Source organism: Panulirus ornatus, chromosome 14 (assembly GCF_036320965.1).
Source record: "Panulirus ornatus isolate Po-2019 chromosome 14, ASM3632096v1, whole genome shotgun sequence".
NCBI classification, from domain to species: Eukaryota; Metazoa; Arthropoda; class Malacostraca; order Decapoda; family Palinuridae; genus Panulirus; species Panulirus ornatus.
In genome coordinates this window covers 61,242,847-61,263,034 of record NC_092237.1, presented here as the reverse complement: position 1 = coordinate 61,263,034, position 20,188 = coordinate 61,242,847, and the positions used below count along the sequence as shown (strand labels likewise).

General features: G+C 47.5%; 1 protein-coding gene across 23 annotated transcripts in view; it reads left to right on the top strand.

The window, feature by feature from the left end:
• Positions 1-20,188, top strand: part of LOC139753492 (uncharacterized) — a 609,003-nt gene that overhangs the window by 273,115 nt on the left and 315,700 nt on the right. For 4 of the 23 annotated variants that reach the window (XM_071670091.1, XM_071670092.1, XM_071670088.1 and 1 more), the window contains exon 1: positions 13,778-15,153. The exons of 7 other annotated variants lie outside the window; for them this stretch is intronic. In XM_071670091.1, coding sequence (XP_071526192.1) covers positions 13,866-15,153 — 1,288 coding nt within the window. In that variant the 5' untranslated portion in view covers positions 13,778-13,865. Of the gene's footprint in view, positions 1-13,754; positions 15,154-20,188 lie in introns of those variants that run through there. 12 more of the 23 variants (XM_071670097.1, XM_071670094.1, XM_071670090.1 and 9 more) reach the window with 8 other exon arrangements.

The window sequence follows — 20,188 nt, the reverse complement described above, 5'->3', positions numbered from 1 at the left end:
AAATGATGTCTGTTACGTCATTCACGAATAGATCACGACAGAGTAAGACTTTATATTATGCATCGCCACAAAGAGGCCCAGAATGGTGGGACCATTTCAGGTTGAGAAAGGCCGAGGTCCTTCCGTCCATTTCCGTCCACCAGACAGACGGTTGGACCTTCCGTGCACTGTCCACTGGACGCCACACTCGCCTGCATCTCCGTCACTGACCCACAGAATTTACCGTCCATTTTTATTACCCTCGCCTCTCCCGGCCGCCATTGGCGCATATACCTAATGTCAGATTATGGAGGTGAAACTCGCCCGCTGTGAGACAAGAGCGCCAGGGTAATATAGCGAGGACGCACGCACCCAGGATGATACAGCGAGGACGCACGCACCCAGGGTGGTATAGCGAGGACGCCCGCACCCAGGGTGGTATAGCGAGGACGCACGCACCCAGGATGATATAGCGAGGACGCACGCATCCAGGGTGGTATAGCGAGGACGCACGCACCCAGGATGATACAGCGAGGACGCACGCACCCAGGGTGGTATAGCGAGGACGCACGCATCCAGGGTGGTATAGCGAGGACGCACGCACCCAGGATGGTATAGCGAGGACGCACGCACCCAGGGTGGTATAGCGAGGACGCACGCATCCAGGGTGGTATAGCGAGGACGCACGCACGTAGGATGGTATAGCGAGGACGCACGCATCCAGGGTGGTATAGCGAGGACGCACGCACGTAGGATGGTATAGCGAGCACGTAATTTTGATATAATCAGATTCTATTCAACTTTGTGACTCACATAGTCACAACATATGAACGTGATATATATATATACTTTATGTAGAAAAGAAATGTCAGGAAGAGATTAAAGTTCTTTATAAGTGGAGACATGTTGATGCACGGAACTCCAAGAATATATATATATGTTAATCTTACTCCTGCGACAGTCTTTGTATCACGTCATCAGGAGTCTACCCCAGGTGGGATCCGATCGTGTGTTCTTAGATCGTCAAAACGCCAGCAAGGATCACACAGACCCAGCCTGGATTATGGTGAGTTCTTTATAAAACGCAAAATGACTTTCCATCATTTGCATGACCAACGACCTAATTTTGAATATTGTTTTGCCATTTGCTTGTAAAAATTTGTATTACGTTATTTTTTTCTTAAAGTCAAATTCAGATGTAGGTATATATGTTAATATATGATAATTATATGCAAATGCTTTCATTGTGTCTGTTTTACCGGTCGCTTTCTCTTTGTGTCCAGACGAGGGGGGGAAGAGGGGGGATTTGGGGCAAAAATTAGATGTGTAGAAAGTATGTACAAGAAATGTGTAACATGCCCTCATTACTGAATGTAATTGATTAAGTTAGAAAGTAACATGATATTACCATGGCAGAGTTACATGATTTTTGTATGTATATTATTATCTTTTCTGAAAGGGTCTTGGGGTCCAGCCCTTCAAAGAGACCCTTTCTGAGGGACTCCTACGGCTCCGCTAGAGCTGCGCTACGTTCAGCAACAGAGAAAGGGATGGACGTCTTTGAAGTGGCAGAAGTTCTTTTTACATGACTTTACTGTGTATCGTCAACTGACGGTAACACAGCCCTCGCCAAAGGTGACATTTCACTTGCCATGTAGGCTTAAGCAGGCGGAGCTCTGTAACACCTGCATATGTATATATAGAGAGAGAGGTTAGAAAGCATAGAATCTTTTAGTAAACTTGGTTCCTTAAATCATCTATGGCGTGGCACGCAGGGAAGGCCAATTTTTGAAGGGCTCATGCGTGTGGCCTGGCTTGTTGGCAGGAAAACAGAAAGTGGGTGGATGTTGTTGTGGACAATGTGAGGGAGAAGTTAGTGTGCCTGACCCACTTAGGGGAGTGGAGGTCAGCAGCCGTAGTGGGAGGGGACGCTTACACACACACACACACACACACACACATACACACACACACACACACACACACACACACACACACACACACACACACACACACACACATATATATATATATATATATATATATATATATATATATATAGAGAGAGAGAGAGAGAGAGAGAGAGAGAGAGAGAGAGAGAGAGAGCAAACGTAACAGTAGTAAGGGAGTATCGAATTTGAGCCGGACATTATCCATACGAACCTTCTCTCTCTCTCTCTCTCTCTCTCTCTCTCTCTCTCTCTCTCTCTCTCTCTCTCTCTCTCTCTCTCTCTCTCTCTCTCTCTCTCTCTCTCCACCGTCCTCCCCCCCCCTTCTCCTTTCCCCCAGCTTCAGCTGGTGCTAGTCACGTGACACACACCCCCTCACCCCCCTCAGGTAGCGGCCATTGTTGGCTGTGGGGGTTGCATGACGGACGGGGCGATACCATCAGAAAGCCAGGGGCTGGCTGGCCCCTCCCCCCGTGCTACACTGATGACCTGTCTTATTGCCCCTCCCTCCCACCCTCTACTCTTGCTTGCCTCATAAACAGACCCTGGCTTGACCCCCGTCCCCGGCTTGACTTCCTCCCCACTTCGGCTAGCCCCTGACTTGACTCCCTGTCCCCGGCTTGACTTCCTCCCCACTTCGGCTAAGCCCCTGGCTTGACCCCCGTCCCCGGCCTGACTTCCTCCCCACTTCGGCTAAGCCCCTGGCTTGACCCCCCGTCCCCGGCGCCTGACTTCCTCCCCACTTCGGCTAAGCCCCTGGCTGGACCTCCTCCTACCATTGCCTGATGTCCAGTATGGTTGTAACGTTCTCTGGTCTACGTGACCCCTCGTCCCTGGCCTGTGATTGAGGTAGTCTGGCTTATCTCCATCTCTGGCTGGGACTTACTAGAGCCTCCCTCCCTGGCTTGGTCTATAAGCAGAGTCTGGCTTGACCTTTCCTTGATATTCACATTTCTGCTTTGGGTTGTGGTGGTGGAGGAGGTTGTGAACGGGGCGGTTGATCCTGCTTGTATTGTTGTTACTGTTATTGTTGTTGTGGTTGTTGTTGTTGCTGACGTCATACAGTGTTGCCTATCATTGTAGTATCCGTAATTTTTTTTTTTTTCCTGTTTTGCCGACAATGTTAATGCTTCAATTGAGAATTCTTTTTACACATAAATGAATTTGCTTTTTTCGTTGACTGAGTTGTGGATTCCGGCTGCAGTTTTGTATACAAGATGCCTTTTCCGGTCGTTCGACAAATTTCAGTCGTCTTCGTTCTGTTTCGGTCACTTTGCAAATTCGCACCACTTTTGATCATCCAGTTAGGGGGAGTCTTCAGCTGGCGCCATTACGTCCTTCGTTCATATCAACTTTGGATTAATACTTCAGCGTCAGGGAGCGTTAGAAACACCCTTGGGGGTGTCCGGTGGTGACCGCTATCACTGACACAATCGGGAGGAGGGAAAAAAAAGCGAGCCAGGGCGGCTGTCGGGGGCGTGCTGACAATGCCGAAGCTGTGACATTAGTCCTCTTGTGTTAACTACCGGGGTTTGTGCGGCGCCCGAGCCCCGGGGATGGACCAGTCGCGATGTGGTGTGGTGGGTGTGTGGTAGTGCCGTGCCTGTACCAGGCCTCCGTGGTGGTGGAAGTGGTGGTGGCGGCGCTGTGGCGATGGTGGTTAGGCACAGCTCGGATAGTGGTGGTGTGGTGGCAGTGGTGGTGTCGGTACAGTGAGAGACGACAACGCGTAAAGGATAGATGGCAGAGGACCTGACGATCTTTGACGAGGTCATCTGCCGGAGGATAGTAATAGTATCCTAAATTCGTAGTTCTCTAGAGATAGAGACAGAATAGCAAAGCAGAAGGAGGGGGTGATATCCTTGTGTGTTGCTGTGGTGATGGTTGCCATGGCCGTGTGTGGGGTTGGGTGAAGTGCGTTGTGATGGTGAACCAGTGGACGACGCGTGGTGAGGAGCACGTGCACAGGGAGGGGGAGTGGTGAGCATATCCTGCCAGGGTGTGTGGTGTAGGTGAGGGAGTTCGTGACTTTGTCCAGCGCTCCGCCTAGAGGGGCGAAGAAAGGTGTTTTTCTACCGTCTTTCCGCAGGTGTGAGGTTCTGTGTGATGCTGTCAACAATGTTAGGGGACCATGCATGATGCCTTTCGTGAGTGTTAGACGAAGCTACAGTCTCAGAAACGCCGGAGGAAGCGCTTAAAGTAACCCTCAAGAAGTGTACGACAGAGTCAGCGTTTAGGAACACAGGTGTTTAAGACGTGTGTAGTTTTGTTATGATTGTGACCCCACCCGGTGTTGTGACCCCACACAGTGGCCTCACCCAGTAATGGTAACCCCTGACCTACCTTAGTCAGGGCTGAGGGGTAACTTGAAGTCTTCGCTCTATGCATAAACCGTCCTCAGTTATGTGGGGTCGCACCCGCCGGGCTAGCAAGTCGAACTGAGGAACCTGAGGGAAAAATACGTACTGCAGGAGGGGAGGGCAGCGATGATTGGATGCTCTGCAGCTTCGTGGAAAACTTGACCACCATGGCAGACGAGGTCGTAACCCATCACGCGATGGGTCGTCTAGGGCCAGACGGGAAATTGAAAACGAACACTAAGGAAGAGAACGACTTTCACTGGATAGAAGATAAGGAGAAATATATGAATGTTGATTCCCCCCATACAGAGCACCAGGGCCTGCAGTGTGCCTGGGAACATGCTACGGAAGGCTCGCGTGTGGCACCGCTCTCTGGCACCCCTCCTCTCCCTCCCTCCCTCTCCCTTGTCCCTCCTACACTCACTCCCCCACCTTGCTAACGTCTCTGGCTTTCTTACCCCCTCTCGTATTCTGTAGTTGTTTAATATTCCTTTCCTTTCCCTTCCATGTTCTCTCTCTCTCTCTCTCTCTCTCTCTCTCTCTCTCTCTCTCTCTCTCTCTCTCTCTCTCTCTCTCTCTCTCTCTCTCTCTCTGTATCGAAAGCTCAGGAGGGAGAGAGACCCCTCAATTTGCCGGGAAAATTATATACATAAATTCAGTGAGGAAAATTTCCCGGCCAAGAACGACGCCAAGGTTGTGTTCAGGCCAGCAGTAGTACAATCGGCCGCTGTCCGAAAGCGTGAAGAGTATCCAAACGAACAGTCAGTTTATTCAGTTATAAGGCTTTAACCATTTAAGTAAACATGGATAAACCTCAGATACTTGGAGATCTATGTATTTAAGCCTCTACTCTTCCTTTAGATGATTTTGAATAAAAGTTTTAGAGCCTAAGTTAGTGATTAGCAGTCTGAACACAGCTAAGTTGAGGGAGAATATGGCACTCAGAAACGTCACATGGTCTGATCAGCTGACTGTTTGTTTACTTTTAATTCAATAGAAACGTTCGTGTAGTCTTTTGACAAACGTTTGTTATATACGTGTGCATGGCATGAGTATTATTTTGAGGAAGATAAGTGTGTTCATTATATATATATATATATATATATATATATATATATATATATATATATATATATATATATATATATATATATATATATATATATTGATTTAATTTCTAGCGTGGTTGTTCGTATGCATAGATACATTCATGAATGTATATGCCTTATTAATTGCCAACACATATATTCATTTATCTGTTCAAATATTCATTCATTCATTTATTCATATATATCCTAAATCATTTCCTCATTCAGCCGCGGCACTGATTCCATCGTTTATTTGAGATGATCGCATACTGAACACGATGGGAGTGAGAGGGATTTTGACCAGGAGGAACTGCCTAGCTCTGCCTTCGTTCAGGGATCAGCCACGGTCAGGGGAATATTACAACATGAGGTACTACACACGTGGCCGGTGGGGAGCAACCTTCACATGAGGTTTGACTCAGTCCCATTGACGATATATGAGGCGGATGGCTAATAAACATGTGAGGTAGTCGGACGCGCTCCTCCTCATCTTCCCTCCCTTTCGCCCTCCCTCACACACACACACACACACACGTAGACCTTCCCATTCACCTCTGGTGGAAGGTGAGTGATAGCAACCCGTTACGAAATACCAATAACGTCAACAGTTGAAGTGAGTGGACCTCCTTCATGCCCGGGGCGGCGGCTGCTTGACAAGGTTGCCTTCTGAAGCCACACATCCCCACCCTTCATGCTAGCCTGCCTGCGTGACGCAAGATGAGCGAGAACCCGTGCGTCAGACGCTGGCTTGTTCGTCTCCCGTGATCCCACTGACTTGGGGGGGGGGGGGTTACCTCGGACCCAGCCGTCGCTAGTTTGACGTCATCGTGATCCGGGAAGTTTTCGCTGACATCATGAAGTTACTTTACGCCAGGTTGATCCTCAGCGTTGCTGACTCTGTCACGTATGCTGTTGACGGACAGACAGACAACAGGGACGTACCATCAAACAGACAGACAGACAGTCAGACAAAGGCTACCCCCCACCCCAACCCCTATCCCCCCTCTATCCACATAAACACATCGCCATTTCGTGAGGAGGTCGATGGTGATGTCTCGCTGAGCCGAGGAGGGTTCAATTCTGATTTTTGTATCGTGTGATGAAACTGTGGAGGTTCTTTTCTCAGACGATTTCTTTTTTTTTTTTTTCCTCCCCTCTGGAAATCCTCCGGGAGTTGAGGAGAGCAAATTGGATAATAGGGAAACATGAAGAAGAGCGGCAGGAGGAGGAGGAGGAGGAGGAGGAGGAGGAGAGATTAGAGTAAATATAGAAGGATTTAAAGCAAGAAATAACTCGAAGAAGCGATGAAAACGTTAGACTTTTGTCTTGAAAATGAGAGGTTGAGGGAGAGGTAATAGCGGGCGTGTCGGCAAGGGGAAATATGTAATATCCTCATACGTGAGCAATGAGACTATCAGGAATTAACATACACCTTCAGACATCTCTAAACGTCCCCCCATATACTATGCGAGCCTCCCTTCATTATGACCGACATATGTACTGTTAACCAGTGTTTGATATATTCCATATCATTAATCATTGTCCTGATGCAACAAGTTGCAACAAAACTGTTGTGTTTGTTCCTTGTTACCGCTACACGTTAGGAGGATCAGAAGCCATGTATATATACCAGGCGACCTGATGGACTCGGATACAACTCACGCTAAGAACAATCATTTGTTATCACCGTAAGACATAGGGTTAGATTTTTCGTTTGAAGGAATAGTGGTTCCAACAATGTTGTATGGTTGCGAGGCGTGGGCTATGGATAGAGTTGTGCGCAGGAGGATGGATGTGCTGGAAATGAGATGTTTGAGGACAATGTGTGGTGTGAGGTGGTTTGATCGAGTAAGTAACGTAAGGGTAAGAGAGATGTGTGGAAATAAAAAGAGCGTGGTTGAGAGAGCAGAAGAGGGTGTTTTGAAATGGCTTGGGCACATGGAGAGAATGAGTGAGGAAAGATTGACCAAGAGGATATATGTGTCGGAGGTGGAGGGAACGAGGAGAAGAGGGAGACCAAATTGGAGGTGGAAAGATGGAGTGAAAAAGATTTTGTGTGATCGGGGCCTGAACATGCAGGAGGGTGTAAGGAGGGCAAGGAATAGAGTGAATTGGAGCGATGTGGTATACAGGGGTTGACGTGCTGTCAGTGGAGTGAATCAAGGCATGTGAAGCATCTGGGGTAAACCATGGAAAGCTGTGTAGGTATGTATATTTGCGTGTGTGGACGTGTGTATGTACATGTGTATGGGGGGGGGGGGGGTTGGGCCATTTCTTTCGTCTGTTTCCTTGCGCTACCTCGCAAACGCGGGAGACAGCGACAAAGTATAAAAAAAAAAAAAAAAAAAAAAAAAAAAATATATATATATATATATATATTTAATGTGTATAATGTATATATGCAAATAATGCGTCTTCAGAAAGTAAGACATAGCCTTGCCATGTCTGATGTGTTGGTCATGTTTTATAGAGTAACCGTCAGCTGGTCAGTGCAGTGTTACCGAAGGTGATGTTGAGGAAACCATCAAGTATGAACATTAATTGTTTGGGTTTTATGATTAATTGACGCGTGTGAGAAATTGTTCAATCGCGAAATTATTTGTGTCCAAACATGGGTTGTTTATTACGGTGTTTACCCTAAACTTGAATATATTTCGATATTTGCCGTGAATTATGACTTGTGATTGATTTGTTCCCCCATTACCAAGTTATGGATTTTCTCTGTGTAAAATATTGTTTGCGATGCAAATCTAAATCCTTTGGATATCCTTATTTGATGTCACCAGCATCTAAGTGTTAGCTATCCTGTCAAAAGATAAGATTGATAATGCAATCGTATTGATACTAAGAGACGTAGATTGAATTATTGCTTATATATATATATATATATATATATATATATATATATATATATATATATATATATATATATATATATATATATATATATATATATATTCCCTCAGAGTGACAGTGCAGGTCGGGTCATGTGATGCATTCTTAACGTACTTGGCCTCATGACAAAGCTATGTGTGGCATGAGAGGAGTCATGTGAAAACTTGTCCGTTTCAGATCAGCTGATATTAGCGTGCATGAGCCACGGGAACAGAGGCTCACTGGCGGTTGTAGCCAGACCTTACCTACCCTCCCCAAGACCCGGGGGTCGAGACCCACTGTAAAAATGACTTCTCACACGGAAAGGTGGAGGATATCTTTATTACTGCAGATATCTTTATTTCTCAAAAGGAGGGTATCCGTGTTTCATATTCTAGATATCTTTATGACGTATTTCGTTGTTTTTTTCTCCTGTATTACCGAGTTCAGGTGTTTTATGATTGAATATTCATAAACCACGTAGTTCCCTAGTCGTTACGAAGTGAAAAATAGACGTACAGTCTTTTCTACTTCTGGAAGAAACTGTAGTAAGGTAATTATCCCCTTTATAAGACTAGAATTATGGCCAGACGTCGCTAATGATGACATCGGAAACTGGTCAGGTGTGAGACGGGGGCGATGAGGCTTTTGGAGGGAGAGGAGGAGGAGACGGTGGTGGCGTCTTAACCCCGAGCTGCAGCTGTGGCGAGACGGGAAAAGCGGATGACCTCAGGAAGAGATAGATAGAGAGAGAGAGAGAGAGAGAGAGAGAGAGAGAGAGAGAGAGAGAGAGAGAGAGAGAGAGAGAGAGAGAGACGTAGGGGTTTGGAGGGCGAGGTGGTTACGCCCCGTCGCCCCCTGTGTCTGGAGACACAGGGAGGGGGCGCGGGTGAGACAAGGTGCAGGAAAAGATGCTAGAGGAAGGGTGGCACGGGTAAGGAAGTGATAATGATAGGTGGGGGAGAGGAGAACAACGTAGGGGAGCGAGGAGTAGGAAGGCAGAGGATGACGATGTAATTGACGTTGGAGAAGGAGAGAGAGAGAGAGAGAGAGAGAGAGAGAGAGAGAGAGAGAGAGAGAGAGAGAGAGAGAGAGAGAGAGAGAGGGGGGGGGGAAGTGTGAATGGAAGAGAAGCAGGAAGACGAAAAGAAGAAAGATGATAACAGAGGAAGAAGAGGAAGACAGTTATGGAGGATGGGATGGGAGGGAAATTAAATGTAAGAAAGTTAAGGAAAAGTGACTTTTAACGAATGGAAAAGATGACACGCAGCGGCCAGAGAGTATGATGAAGGGGGAGGACCAACACGAGAAGGGAATGATGGTAAAGAAATGGCAGGGGAAGATCAAGACAGAGGTCAGCTTACGGGAAAGAAGTAAGGGAGAAGAAAATAAAGACAAAGATGAAGCAGGGATACACAGAGTTTGGGATACATACAGCGTGTCGCCCAGAACAAGACGGAGAGAAATTGTTCGAAAAGTTGATAGCGAAAAGACTAACTTTTGTTGGAAAGATTCTAGGGCTGGTAAAACTATTGTTTTTCCATTACTGATTCTATAATCGTGTTACTGATATTTTTGGACGCTTTTTTGTGTGAAAATATACGTAATTTTTTTCTGGCGTATCTTTTGTTGGGGTTGGATTTGTGTTGTTCAATTACACTAAACAAGAGGCTGCCCAATTCGTTGTCACTAACGAGGGTACGTTGCTCGTGCAGTGGGACCCGTTGGTGGCTGGGGGACGAGGATGGTCGTTCTTTAGTTCCTGTTGGGAAAGGAATTCGATGCCATATTATTGTCATGCTGCTGTTACTGGGACCAGGGAACAGCTCAGTTTTGTAGGCATTTGTGGTCGCATAATGAGAAAGTGAATAAAGGAAACCAGACAAGCGGTGGTAAGGGCTTGAATACAGTGTGGAACAGACAATGATGTAACGTGACGTCCACAAAGGGAAGTATCAGCCCCCACAGCGAGACACGCCCTCTCTCTCTCTCTCTCTCTCCCCTGTCGCAACCCACCGCTCAACACTGTACCCTCTCTCTCTCTCTCTCTCTCTCTCTCTCTCTCTCTCTCTCTCTCTCTCTCTCTCTCTCTCTCTCTCTCTCTCTCTCTCTCTCCTGACCCGCAACCCACCGCCCGGCACGATGCCCTCTCCCTTTCTCCTGCTATAACCCGCCGCACACAGCACCATCCACCCTAACCTGTAATGGCCAGTAGTTGATTCATACAGTTGGTCAGGTGTGTTCTGGCAGTTGGTGGAGGTGTATCTGTCTAGGACTCGTCAAGGAGCAAATTAAGGTTTACGTAAGATATGATAGTTCAGGTGAAGATGAGGTCTGTTGCCACTTATTAAAGTCTTCCCTGATCCGACTGAATAAAGTGAGACGTTGTTTTCATCATCTCAGGATGTCTGTAACGTGCAGATGAAGGGTAGTAGCTACTTTGACGGCTGAGGCGAAGGAATAAACATGTGCAGGAACGTGAGACCTCTGGCTCGTTGTTTCTCAGTCGTCTGTGTCGCGAACTTGACTCTCTCGTGATCCCCGTTGACACGTGTCATCCTCCGCTTCACTTCTGGGGACAAGGGGGTGCGGGATGGGGCGGCGGGGAGCCAAACATAACGGGGTGAGGGAGTGGGTAGAAGGCTGTGTTTTAGCCGGGGTAGGGGGACGCGAGATGGAGGGAGGAGGAAGAGTAGAAGGAAGGGGGAGAGGGCGGAGGAGGCGTTCTCTCTTTTCCTTAGTGTACAACCTACCTGGGGACACCGGGCCTGGCCCGGACTCGGTGCTGCAGTACGAGTGAGGCTTGACGGAAGTCCCTGTCTGCCAGAGTGACGCGTGAATGTAATGGCACACAAGCCTGTCGTGTAGTTTGCAGGGACAGACGGTTGTCATATAGACAGACAAATGCAAACAGATGAATTGGCCTACTGTATGGCATCGTGAAATATCAAACACAACGAAATAACATCAAAGTCTTACTTGGCTTAAGGACCTTCTCCTTCCTCACTTAACCTTCACCCCATCTACCCCTGTCCCCACTTGCCCCCTTCCCACCTGTCCTCTCCCCACCAGCCCTCTCCCCAGCACCCCTGTCTTCATCATCCAGGACGCGGCTCCTTCATCCCCACACGCTCCTCCTCCTCCAGCTGCCCATTCCCGCATCATCACCTCTGTCTTGCTTGACCTCGACGATTTTTATGCATACCTTCGACGACTTGAATACTTCGCTTTGACAGCTCATACTTAGCTTCGACGACTCTAGATTCGACGACTTAAATACTTAGCTTTGACAGCTTACACTTAGCTTCGACGACTGTAGATTCGACGACTTAAATACCTAGCTTTGACAGCTTATACTTAGCTTCGACGACTTAAGATTCGACGTCTTATATACTTACTTTTGACGACTTATTTGACTAGCTCTGACGAAGTACATACGTAGCTTTGACAAATTATTTACTTACCTTTGACGAAGTTTTGGTCGTCGTATGACCTTTCTCTGAAACTTCTCGGAAAACTGTCAGTGTTACTTGTCTTTCTGTTCTACAAGTGTTACCTGTCTTTCTGTTCTAATTGTATATGATTATCAGTTTTCCCTCGTTAAGGAGCTTCTGGACAAAGGGAACCTTTTATCTGGGGTATCGGATTAAGTGGAGTGATAACGGGAAGTATCGTGCGGTATCGGCTAATATCAGGCTACGAAGGTCCGAGTCAGCCGATATCAGGTTATCAGGCAGGGGTCTCGAGCGGTAGTGGCTAATGGTAGGAAGTGTGAGGTATATTTAGATGTTGGACGTCAGGGTTTCAAGAATATTGGGAATATGGTGTAGTGTTGGGCGTGGTGGCACCTTGCCGCCCACGTCTTCCGCCTCGCCTCCACCCATTTCCCTCCTCCTCCTCCTCCTCCTCCTCCTACTCGTCTTCCTCCTTGATTGATGATGAAAGACACTCAAACAACATTTGTCCCTGCGACACCCAAGCCATTCGCCTGGTAATGAGTTCCCTGGCGACGCCCGTCACGCCTCCGTAAATACCACAGCTCGCGATTGACACCTCACAGCGGGGCTGACGATGGTGATGGTGAGAGGGGCCAGGGAGGAGGGTGGTGATGGTGAGAGGGTCAGGGAGGAGGGTGGTGATGGTGAGAGGGTCAGGGAGGAGAGTGGTGATGGTGAGAGGGGCCAGGGAGGAGGGTGGTGATGGTGAGAGGGGTCAGGGAGGAGGGTGGTGATGGTGAGAGTGTCAGGGAGGAGGGTGGTGATGGTGAGAGGGTCAGGGAGGAGGGTGGTGATGGTGTAAGGGTCAGGGAGGAGGGTGGTGATGGTGAGAGGGGTCAGGGAGGTGGGTGGTGATGGTGAGAGGATCAGGGAGGAGAGTGGTGATGGTGAGAGGGTCAGGGAGGAGGGTGGTGATGGTGAGAGGGGTTAAGAAGAAGGTGGATGGTGAAGATGTAGATGAAGTAGATAGAGGAGATAATTGATGATATTCGTAGAAGAGATGGTGATAAGAGTGTAAGTAGGGATGATGATGATAGTGTAGATACAGAAGATGGACAGCGATGATGTAAAGAAGAGGATGATGATGTTCGGAGAGAGGATGATAATGGAGAAGCTTGAGGGGGAAACGGTGATACAGTGTGTGCAGGAAGAGCAAGTGTCGCTAGCAGACAGCTCATTAACCCTGACATTGGCTGACCTCGTTAATTAACTGTATGTGATTACCCAGTTACGTCGTTTTCTCTTGACTTCGGTTCGTGTGTTATTCAGATTGAAAATTGATATGGGTCTCAGTTGTTTCAGAAAATACATGTAACTTCTTACGTCTTTTTTACTCTGTCCCTCTCTCTCTCTCTCTCTCTCTCTCTCTCTCTCTCTCTCTCTCTCTCTCTCTCTCTCTCTCTCTCTCTCTCTCTCTCTCTCTCTCTCTCTCTCTCTCTTCCTCTCAAACACACAAACACGCACACCAGGCGCCAGAGATTAGAATATTCATTTCAAAAATTCAGTTCCATCATTAAAACAAACTCCATCGGTATTTTGCTCGCATACTGACGTTTTAATTGATGCTATGGACCACTGCCAGGTGAACCCCAGGTAGGTAGGTGGTTGAACATTTAGGTGAACCTTCGCTTTAAAAGGTGAACAGCAATCAAGCAAATTAATTGCGTTAGACACCCCCCCCCCCCCACTGTACCGCCACCACCACATTAACCATCCAGTAGGTGAACCAGTGCCACTCAAACCATCATTAGGTGAACGAGTGGCGCTTAAACCATCGTTAGGTGAACGAGTGCAAAGGTGAAACAGCGTTAGGTGAACTCCGATGAACGCGTTCCAATACTCCGTGTTGTTGTTGCGTCTTAGAACGAATTAAGTAATGAAAAAAAGACTTTACAGTGTTATAGAAAAGGAAAAATGTTTATCAGAAAACGTGAATATGATTAAGGTGAAGGAAAATGTGCTGTGACTCTATCAGAGGGTGTGCTAAAGGCGGGAAAATCGGGAGAAATCTATTTGAGATGTTTTTCAGGATCACATCCGACGTTTATTGAATTTCTCTGAGACAGTGAGAGCCGTATCCCAGGTCTTGCGACACAGGGGACACTGTAGAGGAATATAATGAGGATCATCACCAGACGGCGCGTGAAGGTGCGCGTGACGGTGAAGCGGGGTGACGGCAGCGTCACGAGCCACGGCTGGGCGTACCATAGAAATCGGGAGGACGACGGTCATGAGAGAAAACATGATGAGGGGGTCACGGACGAAGGGGTAACTCCCGCAGAGTCGCGGAGTCCCACAGGCGAGCCACCTCCGTCCCCCGAACCCGCGTACTATGACTCTGTCTGTAATGATAAGAACGTTCACGTCGAGTTGGAGGAAGACGCCGACTATGAGCACCCTAAAGACCCGGTGTACGAGAGTGTGGATAAGGGATCTGAGGGGATATACGAGGAGGTCGGGAGGAAAGGTCTGCGTGTTCGGTTCGAGGGAGATTGTGAGGCTGACGAGGACCTCGATGAAGATGAGGACATGGATGGAAGCGTCTATTCGACTGGTGCTATACCCAAAAGGGGGAATACACCCGCCTCCTTGGGGGAGGAGGAGGAGGAGGAAGAAGAAGGGAGGGACTATGACGAGGTGAAGAGCGATCTAGACCAGGAAGATGATGAAGAGTTTTACGAACCCATCGGGGAAGTGGGTCAGGCCCCAGAATCCGAGGTTCCTCCCACAGGGCGCGAGAAAAAGCGCAGCACCATGAGGGAGGAAAGCGAGACGTGCATTTGCGATTATGACGAGCCACGGAAGATCGAGGTGACCGTCACGTCGAAGAGGGAGGGAAATAAGCACGAGGAGGAGGGAGTTCACAACGAGAAGGAGAAATCGAAGTCATGGAAGAGAGGGAAGGTCGAGGTCAAGTTCTCTCCCTGGCAAACGGAAGGGCGTGGCAAGAAGACAAGAGCCACAGACTGTAAGTGCGACGGCAACTTCAGAGTGGACCAAAGAACCGAACTGTCCTACGGCGACGAAGGAAGACAGAAGCGTCGCGTGGACCACAGCCGCGGCGGCGACTCGCCGTACGAAGTCCACCATCGGTCCAACATCGAAGTCAGTGCCGAGAGCGTGGGGAGTGACCGAGAAAACAGAAGTGACGATTACGATGAGGTTTACGAACAGACGGAAAGTAAAGACTCGTTCCGGGGGCCTGGTCGTCGGGTAGCTGACGATCGAGACGATGAGGACGGTTTCGGTGACGATGAGAACGACACCTACCAGCGGAGTAGACCCAGGCTGAAGAAAAAGACGTTGATAAGAGTGAGTGGCTTGGGTCTGGACAAGGAGTTGGGGCTGGATGCGGACCGCGGGCTCGTCAAGACGGTCTCCAAGATGGTCGTCACGTTTGGAAGAGGTTTGTCACTGTTGTCGTCCGCACCAGAGCACCACATGTAGGTACTGCACAACCTCACGTACTATCATTACTCAACGCTTCACATTAAGACAAGAAATGACCGAGAATGTAATTATATAATTTGAAGGTAATTAGATCATTTTGCATATAATTATATAAATGAAATTGTAATTAGATAATCTTAAAGCGATTTGCCCGACAAAATCTTCTTATAATCATAGTCATTGATTTATCAAGATTGTTTAATTGATGGAAGTCAAAGAAAGTGAGTTGGTGTTTCTTGTTTTATTGTAAAGGTTTTAGGAGATTACTTTCTTGTAGATTATGACAGTAAGAATCATCGAGATTGTAAAGCGCTTATCATTCATATAGATGCACTTAGGGTGCTTGTATGTTTACCTCTCCCTAAGAGAGAGAGAGAGAGAGAGAGAGAGAGAGAGAGAGAGAGAGAGAGAGAGAGAGAGAGAGAGAGAGAGAGAGAGAGAGAGAGAGAGAGAGAGAGAGAGAGAGAGAGAGAGAGAGAATGTATTAGAATATTTTGTTGCTCACCGCAGACGCAGGCTTCACGAAGATATACATTTTCTCACCTTTGCTCAAGATGTTCACCCCTGCGCCAGGCAGTTCTCCGTCCCGAGACGGTGGCTGCAGGAGTCCTCTCCGGCTGCCCTCCGCTGGGAATGTTTCTGATGGCTGGGGCAGAAGGGGGGGAAATCTCATTTTGATGGAGCGTGAATTATATCCTGCCGCGGGACGAGTCGATGAAATTCTGTGCCTGACACCTTATGAGTGCCAGGACCAGCGGGTGTTTAGATAACGTTTAGAAGAGCAGACGGTGCAGCGAAGTTGAGGGAAATAAAAGAGAGAAATGTGTGAAAAGAAATATTTCACGAAAACCAGAGCGAGGGCCATGCCTCGTGCCTGTTTGTCCCACCGCCTGGCCAAAGACTGCCACACGCTGGCCAGAGTTTTTGGAATGGAGCTCGAATATATATATATATATATATATATATATATATATATATATATATATATATATATATATATATATATATATATATATGCGTGTGTGTCTGATATTTGTCGAGTAATCATTGTTCTCAGCTGTGTTAGCTATGTTAGCTATGCTGTTATAAACATGGATATCATACGTACTGGTCCATGACCTTGGTATGCTGCGTGACGTACATACCATCAGTGCCCTGCCCTTCAGTATACCACAGTGGACCAGTATTGTGCCCGCCACACCCAGTGACCCATCATCCTTCTGGCTGATCTCACGCCCAGGGCGTTGCAAGGTCGGAGTTCCGTGACCCGACCCCCGGGATGTGAATGAACACGGCACAATGGCTCTGGGAGTCTTGAGCCCGCCCGCCCCTCACCCTGCTTGCTCTGCTCTTGTTCTACATCCGTGATAAAAGGTATTCCCCCTCCATCCCTCGATAGAGGCAAGAAAAGGCTGTGCACTCCCGCAAGGAGAGACGGGATAGTAGGTCTTAAGCCGTGACAGTACTCGGGCGAACCCCTGCTTCGAACTCTGACGAAACATTTTACTGCTTCGGGATGCTCCGAACCTGAGGCGCCCGTTGGTGACCCACGACATGAACGAAATATTTTGGAACAAGGTCGTGTTTTAGTTGATATGGCCAGACAGGTGAAAAATTTGGTCCATGTCAACTGGGGCGAAGCATTTTGAGACACACATGTTCCAGCTGAGGGATGAATGAGCGAACACTCATGTTTGTTTTGGAGGTGTGTGTGTGTGTGTGTGTGTGTGTCTGTGTTTGTAGGTCACTCGTTATGCAACGGGGTCCACCGTCCACAGGAACTGGCTCGAACTGGTCTCCTCTAAACAGAAATGTTTTTGAATCGGAGTCGGTTGAAAGGGATTCCTTTGAACAGAATTCTGCTGAACAGGGTCTTGATGAACTAGATTTAGTGGAAGCGGACCGTATTGAACAAGATTTGATTGAACTGGACTTTGTTAAGCTAACCAGAATTGTACTGAAATGGACTTCCTTCCGTGTTTGCATGCGGTCAATCAGTCAGGCTAAGAGCAGCCAAGCAGGGAAATACGCTGCTTTGCAAGCAGCAGACATGCAAGCTAACAAACAGGGACGTGTGGGTATTGAGTCTTATTACCAAGTAAGTAATCAGGGAAGGAGATAAGCAAGCAGGAAGGCAACGAGAGAAGCAAGCACATAGGAAAGCAGGGAGACAAGGTAAGCACACATGCAATTAGGCTGAACCTTTTAAGGGCACGTCGGCGTGCTGATGTAGCTGGGATGATGATGATGATGATGATGATAAATTAGAAGAGAGAGAGAGAGAGAGAGAGAGAGAGAGAGAGAGAGAGAGAGAGAGAGAGAGAGAGAGAGAGAGAGAGAGAGAGGAAATACAGTTGAAGAGAGGAGAAAAAGGAGAGCCAGGGAGAAGTCAGAAGAGGACGGTGCAGCAAAGGAAGGAAGAGGAAAGAGAGAGACACGACGGGAGAAACCAGGATAACAAAGAGATGCTAATGAAGACTGGGAGGTGGACATTATTCAGCCAGCTTAATGGCCCTTTAAATCAGACATCGTAGAATTGCACAAATCCACCGCATACACCCGCGGCCATATTCTACACCCCCCCTCCTCCCTCCTCCTCCTCCTCCTCCTCCTCCTCTTCTCTTCTTGAAAGCTATATACATCGGGTATTTCTGATTGATTCAAAATCTTTTAGACGCGAGTTTGAACAAAATACGATGGGGGCAGAGTGAGGGTGGAACTTAGATGCATAGGTGAATGGTAGTAGAGGTAAAAGAATTCTGATGATTTTAAGTACGTGAAGAAAACGGTCAATTGATTCTATTGTGTGTATAGATTGTTATCGTTTGATCTTGTGTCCACCAGACTTCATTACCCTCCGCTCAGAGGCCCATGGGAACCTCGGGGGACGGAACTATGGCACTCAGCGCAACAGCGACTTGCGATCCCACAGTCCCATGACTCACCTCTTGCTCCACGACCGTGGGGTTTTCGGCCTCGTCGTCTGTACAGTGGGATGACAGTGTCTTGCCGCTGGGGGCGGCGTGTGACGGGGGTTTCGGTCCGTGGGCAGCGGAAACCCCCTATTAGTCTATGATTGGAAATGTGGGCACGGGTCCCCAACCCCTCCGTAACCCCACCTCCACTACAACCTCACTGCTCCTCCCCAGCCCCAACCCCAGCAGGCGTACACCACCCCTGCCTGCATGCCGGACTCTGGCTGAAGCTGTGTCCTTTGCTGTTGTGACGAGATGCACTGTAGCCACTTACTGTAGTGACAAGATGTATTGTAGTGACAGATGTATCGTACATTCTTATATGTAGTGAACGCACTGTATCTATTTATTGTAGTGACAGATGTATCGTAGATTCTCATATGTAGTGAACGCACTGTATCTGTTTATTATAGTGACAGATGTATTGTAGATTCTTATATGTAGTGAACGCACTGTATCTATTTATTGTAGTGACAGATGTATCGTAGATTCTCATATGTAGTGAACGCACTGTATCTATTTATTGTAGTGACAGATGTATTGTAGATTCTCATATGTAGTGAACGCACTTTATCTATTTATTGTAGTGACAGATGTATCGTAGATTCTCATATGTAGTGAACGCACTGTATCTATTTATTGTAGTGACAGAATGCGATATGCTTACTAAATGTAGCTACGAGATGCATTGTCCTCACTTGCTGTAGTGATGGGATGCTCTGTAGTTACTTACTGTAGTGATGGCGACACTTCAGCCACTCACTGTAATGACAGGGTGCACTGTAGTCACTTACTGTAGTGAAGCAGTGCAGCACTGTAGTTACTTACTGTAGTGGTGAAGTACACTGCAGTTACTGTAGTTCCTTACTGTATTTGAAGTTTGTAAGTCGTAACCCCGGTGGTGATATGTTGTTGTTGCTGTATTACCCAGTGTAATTGTCGTAGGTCATGTAGTTCCTTGGTTTTGCTGTGGTCACGGAACTCACTGGAGCTGCTTGATCAGAGAGAGTTAGTAGTAACACCTTACCCTTACTCATCCTTGGTAATAACACCTTATCCTTACTTATACTTGGTGATAACACCTTATCCTTACTTATCCTTGGTGATAACACCTTATCCTCCCAGGATGAAGCCAGATATGCATTCATTACAGTCGTAATGTTACGTCAGGTGTTACAAAAGTTGTAGCGTTACTTCAGTCATGAAAATATTATATTTGGTTTTCCATAATTGAGAGAGATGAACTGCCTTATTTTGTGATCCTTCATTGACGACGGGAACCAAGTGTGCCCCCATTGGTGACCTATTAGTGACGTTAGAATCTGGTGTACTCCTATTGGTTCCTTGTTAGTGACGTTAGAGTGTGGTGTACTCCCATTGGTTTCTTGTTAGTGACGTTAGAAATGATTCGCTCTTATTGGTGCCCTGTTAGTGACGGTAGGAGTTTGGTTGACCCTTACTGGTGCCTTGTCAGTGACGCTATAAGTCTGTTTGTGCTCCCATTGGCGCCCAGTTAATGACTTTATAAATGCGGTGTGCTCTTACTGGTGCACGGTTAGTGACGTCAGAGGCGTGGCCTTGGGTCACGCCTCGATCAAATGAGTTCGGATTACAGTCAGGCGAAAAAAAATACTGATACACATTTTTGCATCACAGGTTCATGAAACACTGGTGGCCCAGAGATAACCTCCCCCCCCCCGAACCCTTCATAAAGGACTGGAATTTATGAAATAGTCTCTACGTGTTACCTCGGTTCATATCTTTTTAGAGGAGTAAGATGAATATTTTTTTCCTCTCCTCCTCTTCTCTGAGCCCCACAACAGTGCTATCCAAGTCTTAGCGGAATAGCGGGGAGTTCAGAAGCGTGATGATGGTCGACGTTCAGTGTCCTTCACATAGGATATTCTGATCCTTGGCGATGGACGGTGTTTAGATGGCATTAACCGCGCCTGATTTCCCTTCCTTACGTCCGCTTTCATGCTTGAGGGGGCAGAGAGAGAGAGAGAGAGAGAGAGA